Source organism: Amblyomma maculatum, chromosome 11, assembly GCF_055883805.1.
Source record: "Amblyomma maculatum isolate TAMU_Amacu chromosome 11, ASM5588380v1, whole genome shotgun sequence".
Lineage (NCBI taxonomy): Eukaryota > Metazoa > Arthropoda > Arachnida > Ixodida > Ixodidae > Amblyomma > Amblyomma maculatum.
The window spans coordinates 43,088,329-43,102,341 of NC_139354.1; the positions used below are offsets into that span (position 1 = coordinate 43,088,329).

The 14,013-nt window shown below is 47.3% G+C and overlaps 2 protein-coding genes across 2 annotated transcripts in view; one reads left to right on the forward strand and one right to left on the reverse strand.

The window, feature by feature from the left end:
• The window catches only part of LOC146173652 (glutamate receptor U1-like), a 138,322-nt gene that overhangs the window by 45,030 nt on the left and 79,279 nt on the right, over positions 1-14,013 (forward strand). The gene's annotated exons all lie outside the window — the stretch shown is intronic.
• Positions 1-14,013, reverse strand: part of LOC146173653 (uncharacterized) — a 35,988-nt gene that overhangs the window by 4,313 nt on the left and 17,662 nt on the right. The window contains exon 4 of the mRNA XM_084584243.1: positions 1,261-1,362. Coding sequence (XP_084440369.1) covers positions 1,261-1,362 — 102 coding nt within the window. The remainder of the gene's footprint in view (positions 1-1,260; positions 1,363-14,013) is intronic.

Genomic DNA, 14,013 nt, shown 5'->3' on the forward strand with positions numbered 1-14,013 from the left:
TATGCTCAGACCATTCCCGCTAGTATTAGGGTATGTTACAATTTTTCACACTTGCCTCGCAATAAAAGTGATATCGAAGAAAGGTGAGCACTATATTTTTGTTTTTGGTCTCTTTAAGAGTTTATAATTAGCTCCTATCCTGGCGACAGTGCTATTTTCGTTGTAACAATACGGCATCTATCAGGACCGGCTGACAACAATTTATTCTCACTGCTCATTTAAAAACCTTAGGTGGCAACCTAGTTTACAGTTCTGCACTAGGCATTTATTAAATTCCCATGGCCCGCTTCACAGAGATAAAAACCGCGACACCATTGAACCGTATTCTTGGTTTGAGCTTCCTTAGCATTCTGATGTATTTTATCATTATGAATTCATTTTAAATATGTAAGACTGCAGACATTCCACAAAGTATGCATTAAAATTTCAAAAGTAATGCAGCCGGCTTTTTTTTTTTTTTCAGGCAAAGTGTGTCAACGCGAATAGGTACTGCTGACAACGCGGGTGCCAAGAATTCGTACTTTACGTTTACAGCCGCGATTCTATTGTATACGAAATAGTTTCTCCCCATTTAAAATGTCGAACGACCTCTCGCAGGCCAAAGAACGGTCGTCGTAGCCCTTGTTGATCTTGTGATGTCTGTTATCAAGGGTTGGTTGAGCAATGTATAAATTATTCCTTCAAGAACCGGGCAGATTGGTCGGGAATTCTAATGTTCACATTGGAACATCTAAAGAATTCCTCGCATTGCTCCATGGTAGAAGAAACGCCGCTACTATTCTGCGATGTATTTTTGGAGAGTTGGCCACCGGCTGTATTAGCACCTCTGGCAAACACGCAGGTATACCGTTATTGCTAGCTCAGTGAGATTTCATTTCTAGCTTAGTAAGATATTTATGTTTACTCGACTGAGTAGTTTAAAACCTTCCCGAAACTGTGCTGTCGACATCCAATGTGATATCTCGGAATGGGAATAAATTGAGCGGATTTCTAATTTTAATTCTTCATTCTCAGTAAGTCAAGAATCTCTTGGTAAAACACTCAACAGAACTTCTTTTCTTCTGAAGCAAAATGAATTTTCGCTTGGACGCTCGCTATTTTACCTGGTGTGAGTGCTGCGCGCGAATCATTTTTGCAGATCAGAGCACGACGCTCTTATAGCCATCGCATCATCACATTTGCTGTATCGGAAGCCGTAGGCTTTCTTATTGATAGCCTGCCTTTCGGCACATGAAACGTATAAGGGCATTTTCACATTACCATCTTCAGTCGCTCCCTCAAGCTCTTGAATGAAAAACACCATGCAGCGATGGTCTCCTGGTTCCAAGTACTGGAGTACCCAGAGTTGATGCAGTCCACTGCCTGAAAAATAAATTGATTTAATTTCTAAATTAAAAGTGGATCCAGGAACTATATTTGACCCGAAAAAGAAAAGTGGATGAATTCCTACCGCTCTGCCCGTAAGTGCAGTTATCTCTTACTGAGTGCACATTGACATCTGCGTGGCAAACAGCCATTCTCGCTTTCCACAAACTATGCAGGCCGAAGTCCATAAACATGTCAAACAGCATACTTTCATCGCTTTCAACCGATACCTGTAAAGTTACAACTCACGCTTGCGCTGCAGTGAACATCATAATCTTCATGAAGTTCCATCTGCGCCTCTTTTTCGTTTAATCTATAGTAAAAAGCCCCGTTCCTAGACGGCACGCTTTTCTGTGAAAAAACAAAAACGGACAGGTAGCGATATTGATAGAGGAGATATAAATATATTGCCTCACATAAGTAAAACAGCGGACCTAAGTACATCCTTAGACCGTTTTAAGACCCATTATCTGCTGACTAACTTGTGACGGTCTCACTTCTGGGAGTCTTGAAGCCATAGCGCAATGGGGTTCACGCGCAGCTTCAGCTCTCCCTGTCGGTCACGTTCAGTAACAGCGACGTTAATACAGGACATACTACGTCTGCCTCTGTGGATGAGGCTGGCAGTTATGAACACTCCCAAGTTTACCTTACAAACAATATTAATACCAAGAAATGTAGAAGACTGAACAGCCGTCAGTGGTTCTTAGTATATTAAAAGCGCTGGGTGCGACATTCGATGGTTCCTTTTGAAATCACGCTTGTCGCAGGTTTCTGTCCTCTACTTTGTGTTTAATTACTTCTATTTTTTTTTTCAATCCAGTTTTTATGAAAATACTTAATGTTGCCAGCATGACAAACGAAACACTCCCCTCTGGTTTCCTTCGCCGCATTTGACACGGCTTCTTTCGTTTGCCTATAAAACAAGCCTCTCGGTGTCCGTACATTTGCCTGCTTAGTACCTTAAGGATAAGGGCCACGAGAGCATGTTAGTTGCTTTATTTGATATAGAACGTGCAGAATTTAAATTTTTATTATAGCCAGCCTATAGGGAAGAATAAAATTAGTGTATATATGTGTATGTATCTATATATAGTAGCGGATGAAATTGCTTTTATACAGATGAAGGCTCGACAAATGAAAGCTGATCGCAAGGGGCCCAGAGATCAAATCAGTCTGAGCGCGCCTCACCCTTCTTGTTCCTTAAACTCCACAGTAAGCCGCACGCGGCGTAACAATTTATCCTGGGGCAGACAATTCTCGTCCTCGGGAAAATTAGGCAGATCGCCGATGGTAGCGTTTCAGGCGAGCCACGTGAACGACTTGTGTTTGCGGAAATAGCGGTTATCTCTCATCACTTTAGCAACGACGTAATTCACGTCGTTCAGTCGGTCCAACACGACGAAGGGGCTATCGTACTTGTACAGAACCTGTGTCGTCTTCACTTGAGTGTGTGTCTTCCTGTGCGCTATTATATTTCGCCAAGTTGTCATACAATCCTCGCTTGCGGATAGGTGTCTAAAGCCAGACGAAGTCTCCAGAAGTGTAAGTCACTGTACGAGGACGTAGGTCGTAGTACTCTTCCGCGCGGCTTTGAGAGGCTAGTGTGCGCAAGTGGGCTGTACGACGGCCTCTTCGGCACGGCTTAGTATGTGGGCAACGCAAGTGTTCCCGTAGGGCGAAACTGGGAAGATCGTACCAAAGAAAACGTAGGGTATTGTGGCATATAGCAAACAGAAAGGGGAATACCCCGCAACCTCATGATTTGCCGTCTTCTTAGCTTACGTAACATACGGTAGTACTGCGTCCAATTGTTGCGACCGTCAGCGAGGCGTATAGGGACAACATGGTTATCAGGGTGCGGTTGGTATGCTCGGTAAGACCGTTAGTCTACAGGTAATACAGTGTGGAGTGTCGGTAGCTTGATCCGCAAAGCGTTTCTTACTCGAAATCGCCAGTAAATAGCCGTTCACGATCACTAAATATAACACGGGGTGGGCCAAGGCGAAGAATATGAGTATAAAAGGAACGACGAAATATCCGCATCCTTTGAAGCAACGAGAGCAGGGGTCTCCGCGTATCTGGTGAGATGATCTACAGAGACAATAACCCAACGGCGGCCCTGTAACGTCGTTGAAAAAGGGTCAAGCTAGTCAATTCCAATCTTTTCAAAAGCTGAAGTAGGTTGCCTGACGGTCTGCAAAACATCGACAGACGTGGTGGTACATGTTTTAAGCCATTGGCGACTGCAACGTACTGCTTGGTAGTCTTATATACTTGCGGGCAATAAAAACGCTGGCGAATTCGGTGCAGGATGCGAGAGAATTCTAGATTTCCGAATATGACTTCATCGTGCATATCGTACAAAACTTGCGCACAGAGACTTTTCGGGATGAGCAAAAGCCGGGCAGCATCGTCAAAGGAGTAGTTCTTCTCCAACAAAATACCATATTTAATAGTAAATGACGTTGTATCTGCTCTGCCTGTTGCCTCTTCTATAAGAGGCTGCAGGGAGAGGTCACTGCGTTGCTCTCGCCTAAAGGTCTCCTACAGGCAAACGTCGGCGCGAAAGGGGCTAAGCACACTTCAAAACCGTCTTCATATTTGACTGAGTCGACAATAGATGGCGTAACACTGCATCACGGTGATGCCGCCTACTTTTGTAAGCGACACAAAAGTTGTATTTTTCTGAGCGTAATGCCCAGTGCGCCAGACGACCAGATGGATCGCTAAGTCCGATGAGCCAGTATAGAAAATGATGGCCAGTAACTATAGGGATGTGGCGTTCACATAGGTAGTCGGAACGTCTCCATAGCGAATACAACGGCGAGGCACTCTAATCTAGTGACTGCGTAGCTACGCTGACATTTTGTTAACGTGCGACTGACGTAGGCAACAAAGTCCTTAACTCCACTATGCTGCGGGACAAGCATCGCCACAAGACCAACACCACTGGCGTCAGTGTGAATCTCTGTCACAGCTGAAGGGTCGAAGTGGCCCAAGAGTGGTGCTGAAGTTAGAGAAGCCTTGAGTAGATTGAAAGAGGATTCGCACTCGGAGGTCCACAAAAATTCTGAATCCTTATCCAGGGCATAAGTGAGGGGTGGGTAGTTTGCGCAAAGCCAGCGATGAAGCGACAAATATAACAGGATCTGAGGAAGCTCCCAAGGCTTTTCAGGGTACATGGAGTTCCGAAGTCTCGTACTGCAGCCATCTTCTGTACATCCGGCCTAATACCATCCTTGTTGACGAGGAAGCCAATCATTACTATTTGCGGGTCTCCAAAATGGCACATTTTGAGTTTAATATGAGTCCCGCTTGGCCGATGCACTCAAGAATAATAGGGAGCCTCTCATTGTGTTCTTGGAGGTCTTGCCGAAAATTATGACATCATCCAGGTAGTATGCATATTTCCCATTTTAGGCCTCAGAGGATAGCATACATAAATCGCTCGAACGTCGCGGGAGCGTTGTTGTATCCAAACAGCATCACGTTAAATTCGTACAAACCATCTGATGTTACGAAAGCAGTCTTCTCACGGTCGATAGATGAAGACGAATTTGCCAATAGCCAGGTCGCAAATCAACGCAGGAAAAATATGACGCCCAACGCAAACACTCGACTTATTCATCAATACGAGGTAATGGGTATACGTCTTTCTATGTTACCATATTTAAATGACGGTAGTCTGCGCAGAATAGCCAAGAATTGTCTTTTTTTCGCCCCAAGATGACAGCTGCGGCCCAGGGAGTGGAAGATTCTCTGATGATGCCTTTCTGCATCATTTCATCCACCTTTTCTTGAATTATCTTCCGCTCTGCAAGGGAGACTGTAAGGTTTTTTTCAAATAGGGGGTGGGTTTCTTGAGTTAGTTTTATGCTGCAGGTGAGAGGCTGAGAAATGTCTACCCGATCCGTTTGAGGCAAAGTCGAACATTTCGGCACCAATCGTCAAAATGTTTTGCCGCGAAGGCGGTCACCGCACGGGAGCGATTTGCTAACCATGCGCTCAAGCTCAGCATAATATTCCGACTTCCCTTTCGCGGCTCCTCTTCAGTCAAAAATAGTTCCAACAGTTTGGGGCACATTGTTCTCAATTCTTGCGAGTGCTAAACCATAAGGAAGACGAACAGGCTCTGTTGACACGTTCACAGTCAAGATGTGTGCACGACCATCCAGTGCGTCCACGACGGCGTGCGGCACCAAAATAATTTTTTCACTTCATTTGAGACATCTGGCTCGATGACTATAGAGTGTTTACCCACTAAATGTTCAGATAATTTTACGCGCACAAATGCTGCTGTCATAGCAGGCAGCAGCACATCCTCCTTCAGGGAAAGAACTTCATGACACTGGGGTGTGACCTCCACTAAGGCGGGGATAATGTTCGGGTACAAAGAAATTTCACCAGCACTGACGTCTACGTTTGCCCCCCACCATAGAAAAATGTCCACATTCAAGACCACGGCATGCGCGGTACGTCTCAATGCAAGAAATTCTGTTTTATAGTACTCGTCGCCAAGCACCACTAAAGCCTAGCAGAGGCCCATCGGAACTAAAGTTTCACCCCCACGCCACAAAACGTACTGTTTTTGTCCCACACAAACACCGATATCAACCAAATCATTAGTTTCAACATTATCCACACACATTGAAACTGTTTTTTAGCATGACGATAGACAGATTTACCCGCGAAATTGATCATCCAGTGACCTTACCTCCATCGGTCACACCACCTAATTTCCCAGCGGCGGAAAAACAAAGCGGCAACGTGGAGATTGTGAATGGCCTTGACGCTGCGACGGCGGTGCGCTGCTGCGATCGGACACATGGGAGTCATTGCGTGCACCGCAGGAGGGAAAAAAGGGTGTCGAGAAATTAGGAGATGCAGGCAAGAGCGGAAGGTGTGTCCGCTGCCCCTCCTCCCCCCCCCCCCCCCCCCAGCCGTAACGTATCGGCGGCTGACGGCTCTTGTAGCTGACAGCAGGATCCCTTGGATATCTAAACGAGGTGCACCACGGGGCACTTCATCCGGATAGGATAAAAGCTGCCGAAAATAAGGGTGCGACATCGACTGCTTGATCAGCTCAATACCCTAGTTGTAAAACAGTTCGTTGGTAATTAGTGGAGTCGATGGCTTACACTACACCCATGATGGCATGGACCTCAATGTCTAATGGTAAGGTAAATCAAGATTTGTTCGTTGCCACTGATTAACAATTCTCCTGATCATAGAAGCGATGTCTTCAGCCTCCGGGGTATCAATACTCACAACCGATGTCACATTGCAAAGGCGGCCGAATTTGGGCGCTATCCGGCGTGCTTTGAACCTCACAAATGAAAGGCACGGCTTGGTGATACCTGCAACCGTAGTAAGAATATCTTGCGAAATAAAGACATTATACACGCCCTCAACAATCCACTTGAGCAGGCGCCCTACCTTTCCTTTTCTTCTTCTAACATCTGCCGGTTGACAGGGCGACAAAGTTTCAATACTTCCTCAATTTAGCATGTTCATTTTCTGCCAGGCAGCTAGTCTCTGGGAAAGTTGATGCTCAGCACGTTCCTTCTTCGCAAGAGTGCCTCCGAAGGACTTAGTGAGTGATATCTTCATCAAACAGGTTCCAGGTCGTGGGGATTTCCTTACCGGATTGCCAAAGTAAAAATTAAAAAAAAGACAGAGTACAATCACCAATGCTTTTTCTTGGCCTCACGGACTGTTGCTTCTTTCCTTCATATAGCCGGCGAACACTGAGAATACCAACAGTTCAACCTTGCTGAAGTACATATTGATAAAGCCCACTAATGTGATGTTTGACATCCGCACCAAGAATATATTATAATCTTTAAAGGCGCACAGTGCAGAATAGTGAGAATGGAGAGCTAAATGCCTACTTTATATATATATATATATTGTGAAAGAAGGCCAGGTCCAGACGGCAAGGTCGTGAAGGCAAGGCAAGGTATGCCGTGTCAGCGTTTAATCTGATGGAGAAAACCCAAGCGCGCGCCGGAGCCGGCGCCGCGGGACGATGATGATGGTATGTACAAGAGGAAGACAAAGATCATGGTATGTACAAATGAAAGAAGATCCGTGGAGGGCTCACACAATCTGCCCGCGGGGTCGGAAGCGGCCAGCCTGGCCGCTCCTAACCAACCGATGTACCGCGGCGCGCAAACGGCTTCAAGCGAGATACATGAACAATTTCAGTTCCACGGTGGCGTCGGTCAGCTGGGGGATCAACAGGTGTGACTTGGTAGTTTACTGGGGAAGTTTGGTTGATTACCTTGTAGAGACCAAGATAGCGGTGCTGAAATTTATCACTAAGGCCAGGGGTGCGCAGTGGTGTATTATACAGCAGTACTTCGTCACCAGGACGAAAAGAGACCACGCGATGTTTCGAATCGTAGCGACTCTTGCGGTCCTGCTGGCACGCTTCTGTGTTGAGACGGGCAAGATGACGGCATCTGGCCACACGGGATAAGAACTGGGCTGGTAGTGATGAGTAGTAGTCGGGCGTAGAGAAGAAGGAAGTGTCGAGGATTGTAGTGGAAGGACGGCCGAAAACGAGGAAAAATGGGGAGTAACCGGTAGTCCGTTATACTGCAGTATTATAGGCGAATGTGACGAATGGTAGAACAGTATCCCAATTTTGATGATCCGGTGTGATCTACATGGATAGCATATCCGATAGGGTGCGGTGAAATCGCTCAGTCAGACCGTTAGTCTGGGGATGGTAGCTTGAGGTTGTCTTATGGAGGGTGGATGACGCACGAAGAACTTCGGATACGACTGTCGATAAGAAGGCCGTCCCGCGGTCACTTAGAAGCACCCGAGGAGCGCCATGACGCAATACAATTGACCACAAAAAGAAATTAGCTACCTCTTCAGCGGAACCAGTCGGTACAGGGGCGGTCTCAGCATAGCGTGTAAGGTGGTCGACAGCTGTTATAATCCAATGGTTACCCCCATTGGAGAGAGGTAGGGGACCATATAAGTCGATGCCGACTACGTCGAATGGTGTGGCGGGACAGGGAAGGGGTTGTAGGAGACCAGCGGGGGAAGAAGTCGGCCGCTTGCGACGTTGGCACAGGTGGCAGGAAGCAACGTATTTAGCTACGGTGGTAGACAGGCCAGGCCAGAAGAATCGTCTTTTCACGCGGTCGTATGTTTTGTTAAAACCAAGGTGACCTGCGGTAGCGTCATCGTGGAAAGCTGCTAGTATACGTGGGCGAAGCACACGCGGTACGACTGGGAGCCAGCGAGTTCCATCAGGATAATACACGTAGCGGCGTAGTATGCCATCTTCAAGCTTGAAATTGCGAAGCTGTCGGCGAAGCCTAGCGTTGGGTGGGCTCGAAGCGCCGATAAGGCGGTCGATGATGGGCCGACAGTAGGCATCAGCTAATTGCTGTGAGCGGAGAGCGTGCTTGTTCTCAGAGTCGTCAAAAGAAACTGCAGTGATATATGCGTCGGTGGAAGCGATGATCGGCTGTGGTCAGAGGTGGAAATGCATTGTGAAGAAAAACAGCAGGCTGATTCTGAAACCGGGCAGCGAGAAAGAGCGTCGGCGTCTTGGTGTTGGCGGCCCGTTTTATAAACGACGTCGAAATGGTATTCTTGCAGGCGTAGAATCCAACGGCCAAGTCTGCCTGTCAAATTTTTCAGTGAAGATAACCAGCAAAGAGCATGGTGATCGGTCACAACTGTGAAATGCCGACCATACAGGTAAGGGCGAAACTTTTGAACAGCCCAGACGACGGCGAGACATTCCTGCTCGGTAATGGTGTAGCTTTTCTCAGCTGGAGTCATGGTCCGACTGGCGAAGGCAATCACTTTCTCACGTGAAGTTGCATCGCGCTGCAGAAGTACAGCGCCAAGACCGTGACCACTGGCATCAGTGTGCAGGATGGTAGGAGAGCTGTCGCTGAAGTGGCCAAGAACTGGATCTGATGTGAGGGCGTGCTTTAGGTCGTTAAAAGCAGTGTTGCACTGTTCAGTCCACACGAAAGGGCTGCGCGCTTTAAGTAGTTCATGAAGTGGCTGAGCAATAGTTGCAAAATGTCTTATAAATCGCCGGAAATAGGACGCCAGGCCGAGGAAACTGCGCAAATCTGTAGTCCGTTGCGGACGAGGAAAGTTCAAGACCGCGGTTATTTTTTCAGGTTCTGGGCGAATGCCGTCATGGCTAACCAGATGTCCTAATATTTTAATTTCCTTCTCTGCAAAGTGGCACTTCTTGGTGTTGAGCTGAAGGTCCGCTGAAGCAAGACACGTGAGGACTTCATTCAGGCGCGTGAGATGGTCAGTAAACGTTGACGAAAAGATAACAATGTCATCCAAGTAACATAAACAGGTTCTCCATTTGAGGCCACGGAGTACAGTATCGATCATTCTTTCAAATGTTGCGGGTGCGTTACAAAGGCCGAAGGGCATAACATTAAACTCGTAAAATCCGTCAGGAGTTGCGAAAGCGGTTTTTTTTTGTCGTCCTCATGCATAGGTATTTGCCAATAACCTGAGCAGAGGTCCAAGGTCGAGAAATATTCGGCACCTTGGAGAGAGTCAAGGGCGTCATCAATACGCGGCATCGGGTAGACGTCTTTGCCGGTAATTTTGTTGAGTGCGCGATAATCAACACAAAATCGTACCGATCCGTCCTTTTTTTTAACTAATACTACTGGGGAGGACCATGGGCTTGTTGATGGATGAATAATATCGCGACGGAGCATGTCATTGACATTTTCTTCAATTACTTTTCGTTCCGAGAGAGAAACCCGATAAGGTCGTCGGCGTACAATTGAGTTACCTTCGGTAAGGATGCGGTGATGTGCAACACTAGTCCGTCCCAGTGGTGGGGAAGTGGCATCAAAAATGGCTTGGTGGGCTTGAAGCAATTGCAGCAATTCTTGACGTTGGTTTGGCATGAGGTTGGGATTGATTGTCTTCGACAGCATGGAAAGAGAGACTTGCGATGAATCGCGTTGCGGAGGTAGCGGGGCAGTGAGCACCATCATGGATATAGGGTGAGCATCCACTATGCATGGCAGGGAAGTTCCTTTAGTCAGCACGAGGGATTCACGGGAAGTGTTCGTGGCAGCTACTATTGCTGAGCTGCTGCGGAATCGTACAAGGCATGATGGGAAGGCGATTCCACGTGCAAGATGACGATGATATGGTGCGATGAGTACATTCCCATCACTGATGTGTTCGGAAGAAACGGTAATAAGTGTTTCGCACTGTGGAGGCAATACAGTATCAGCTACGGCAATGAGGAAATGATGACGTGCAGAAATGTCAGATGAACAATCACTGTCTGTCATATGGATGACACGGTCGCCAAGAGAAATTAACGCTGAAGTGGTTGACAAAAAATCCCATCCAAAAATCATCAAATGCGCACACGGTGAAAGCACAGCAAACTGCACATGGTGGCGGACGCCGTCTATAACAACTCGAACTGTACACTTTGCTGAAGGGTGCAGAGGGACGCCATTTGCTCCACGAAGTTCAGGTCCATCATATGGTGTCGTTACTTTCCGCAAACGGGGGCACAAATCAGCATGAATAACAGAAAGTGCAGCTCCTGTGTCAATCAAAGCTTCGACCGGTAATCCTTCAGCTAAAACGGAAATCATATTATACGGGCGACGAGGAAGACTTTTTGTAAGTTCGCAAAGTGCAGTTTCTCCTCCGGAAACTGCATCGCTTAGTTTTCCGAATTACGGACAGGAACATTTGTTGCTGGTCGAAGTGGCGAAATAGAGCGGCGGTATGGGGAAGGGGACCGGCGTCGGGATACATGAGCCCCACTTGGTTCAGACGAGGATCCCGGCGGTGGAGAGAATCGACGAGGTTGACTGGGAATTTGTCGTCGCTGATAATATGCAGGTGTGTCACTTTCGAAGGCGTCATAACCACGTCGCTCGATCTGAATGCGACGGCGACAAAAGCGAGATATATGTCCTCGAATTCCACAATAATAGCACACTGGGCGAGAGGGGCGCCAAGGTGCGTAATAGGGTGGCGTCGGTTGAGCTGCCATCATGGCGTTGATGTGGTTGTAGGGTGGTGCTTGGGGTGGGGGAACAAAAGGAGGAGGGAATGCAGCGACGTGAGCGTAAGTCGGTGCTGGGTGAGGTGCAGGAGGATCAGGTGGGACAGGGTGGTTGATAGTGGCCAACTCTTCTTTAATGATGTGGCGGAGGCAGGCGTCGTTAGGAGGAGACGAATGATCGCACCCGTGTCGGCAGAAAGGGCTCAGAGCTTGGAGCTCCTCGCGGATTATCGCTCGAATCATGGCTCGTAGATCGAGGTCAGAAGAGGTCGGGGCAGTAGTGAAGCTGGGCTGCAATCGGGAGGACTGTAGCTGGTCGAGGCGTTGGCAGGTCGTTATAATGGAATCAACACTTGATGGATTTTGGGCAACTAGGGTGTTATATGCCATTGAATTGATTCCCTTCAAGACATGGTGTACACGTTCAGATTCCGGCATAGTGGGACTGATACGCCGACAGAGTGACAGCACGGCCTCTATGTATGACGCATAGGACTCATCGGGACCTTGACGGCGGGTAGCGAGCTTGTTTCTTGCGATCTCCGTCCGAACAGCCGGGTCAGCGAAGTACTGTCGGAACTGCTGCTTGAAGGTGGGCCAGTTTGTGGTGTGGGGCTCGCGGTTAATAAACCAATTTCTGGCGACCTCAATAAGGTAGAAAGATACGTTCAGAAATTTCAAAGCATCATCCCACCGGTTGTAGGCACTGCAGCGTTCATAAGTGTCAAGCCAGTCATCGACTTCTTCGTCGCGACGACCAGCGAACAGCGGCGGGTCGCGTTGTCGTGGGGGCACCATCGGAGGCGGCGGTGTAGCCGAGGTAGAGGGTCCGGCCGGGTCGGGACTGCTCTCGGTTGACATGACGATGGTAGTGGTTAAACGGCGACCGGAACGTAGCTCCAGAGAGAGGCAGGGCACAAGGCAGCAAGGGGATCTAATTTCACCTCCACCACTTGTGAAAGAAGGCCAGGTCCAGACGGCAAGGTCGTGAAGGCAAGGCAAGGTATGCCGTGTCAGCGTTTAATCTGATGGAGAAAACCCAAGCGCGCGCCGGAGCCGGCGCCGCGGGACGATGATGATGGTATGTACAAGAGGAAGACAAAGATCATGGTATGTACAAATGAAAGAAGATCCGTGTAGGGCTCACAATATATATATATATATATATATATATATATATATATATATATATATATATATATATATATATATATATATATATATATATATATATATATATATAATATATATATATATATATATATATATATATATATATATATATATATATATATATATATATATACACATATATATATATGAAAGAATCCAACATTCGGCGAGGCCAAGGAAAGCATTGGGGATTGTATTTTGTCTTATTATTTTTTAATTTTTACTTCGATAATCACATAAATTAGTAATGTAATCTGTTGAGGGGAAAGATAATTAAACACAAAGTAGAAGAAAAAACAACGTGCCGATGGTGGGATCCGAATCCACGACCTCCGAATATCGCGTCCGGTGGGCGCACCGGACGCGATATTCCGAGGTCGTGGGTTCGGATCCCACCATCGGCACGTTGTTTTTTAATTAGTGCCAAGTGCTATAGGACAGAATTCGTTGTATTGACACGTGCCAAGCATGACGTTATCTTGGGTGCTGACTTTTTGCGCGAATGTGGTGCGACTTTAGACTTTAGTGCCGGTGAAATTTGTTTGCAGCCGAACATTATCCCCGCATTAGTAGATAACATGTCTAAGAGTGATCAAGGAGTTCTCCCCTTGAAGGAAGATGTGCTGCTGCCTGCGATGACGGCGATGTTTCTCCCCGTGAAGTCATCTGAATCCTTCATGGGTAAACATTCAATAGTCATCGAGCCAGATGTCTCGAATGGGGCGAAAAAATATATTTTGGTGCCGCGCTCCGTCGTGGAGGTGGAGGATGGTCGCGCATACCTCTGGGCTATGAACGTGCCAGAAGAGCCTGTTCGTCTTCCTTCTGGTTTGACACTCGCGATATTTGATAATTATGTGACTCATACCGTTGGAATTATTTCCGATTGCAGAGGAGCCGCGAAAGGCAAGTCTGAATATTGTGCTGAGTTTGAGGGCAGGGTCAACAAATCGCTCCCATCTAGTGAACGTCGTATTCTGCAAGACATTTTGACAACTCATGCCCAAGTGTTCGACTTTGCCTCAAATGGATCGGGTAGCCATTTCCCAGCTTCTCGGCTACAGCACAAAATTACCACAGAACGCGCACCCCCTATTCGCCAAAAACCTTACAGTCTCCCCGGCAGAGCGCAAGATAACTCAAGAACAGGTGGACAGAATGCTGCACAAAGGAATCATCCGAGACTATTCTAGTCCGTGGGCCGCACCTGTGATCCTGGTGCGAAAAAAAGACAATTCTTGGCGATTTTGTGTAGACTACCGTCGTTTGAATGCAGTAACAAAGAAAGACGTATACCCGTTACCTCGCATTGATGACGCTGTCGACTTTCTGCATTCGGCGTCATATTTCTCCTTTGTTGATTTGCGATCTGGTTATTGGCCAATTCCTCTACATCCATCCGATCGTGAGAAGAATGC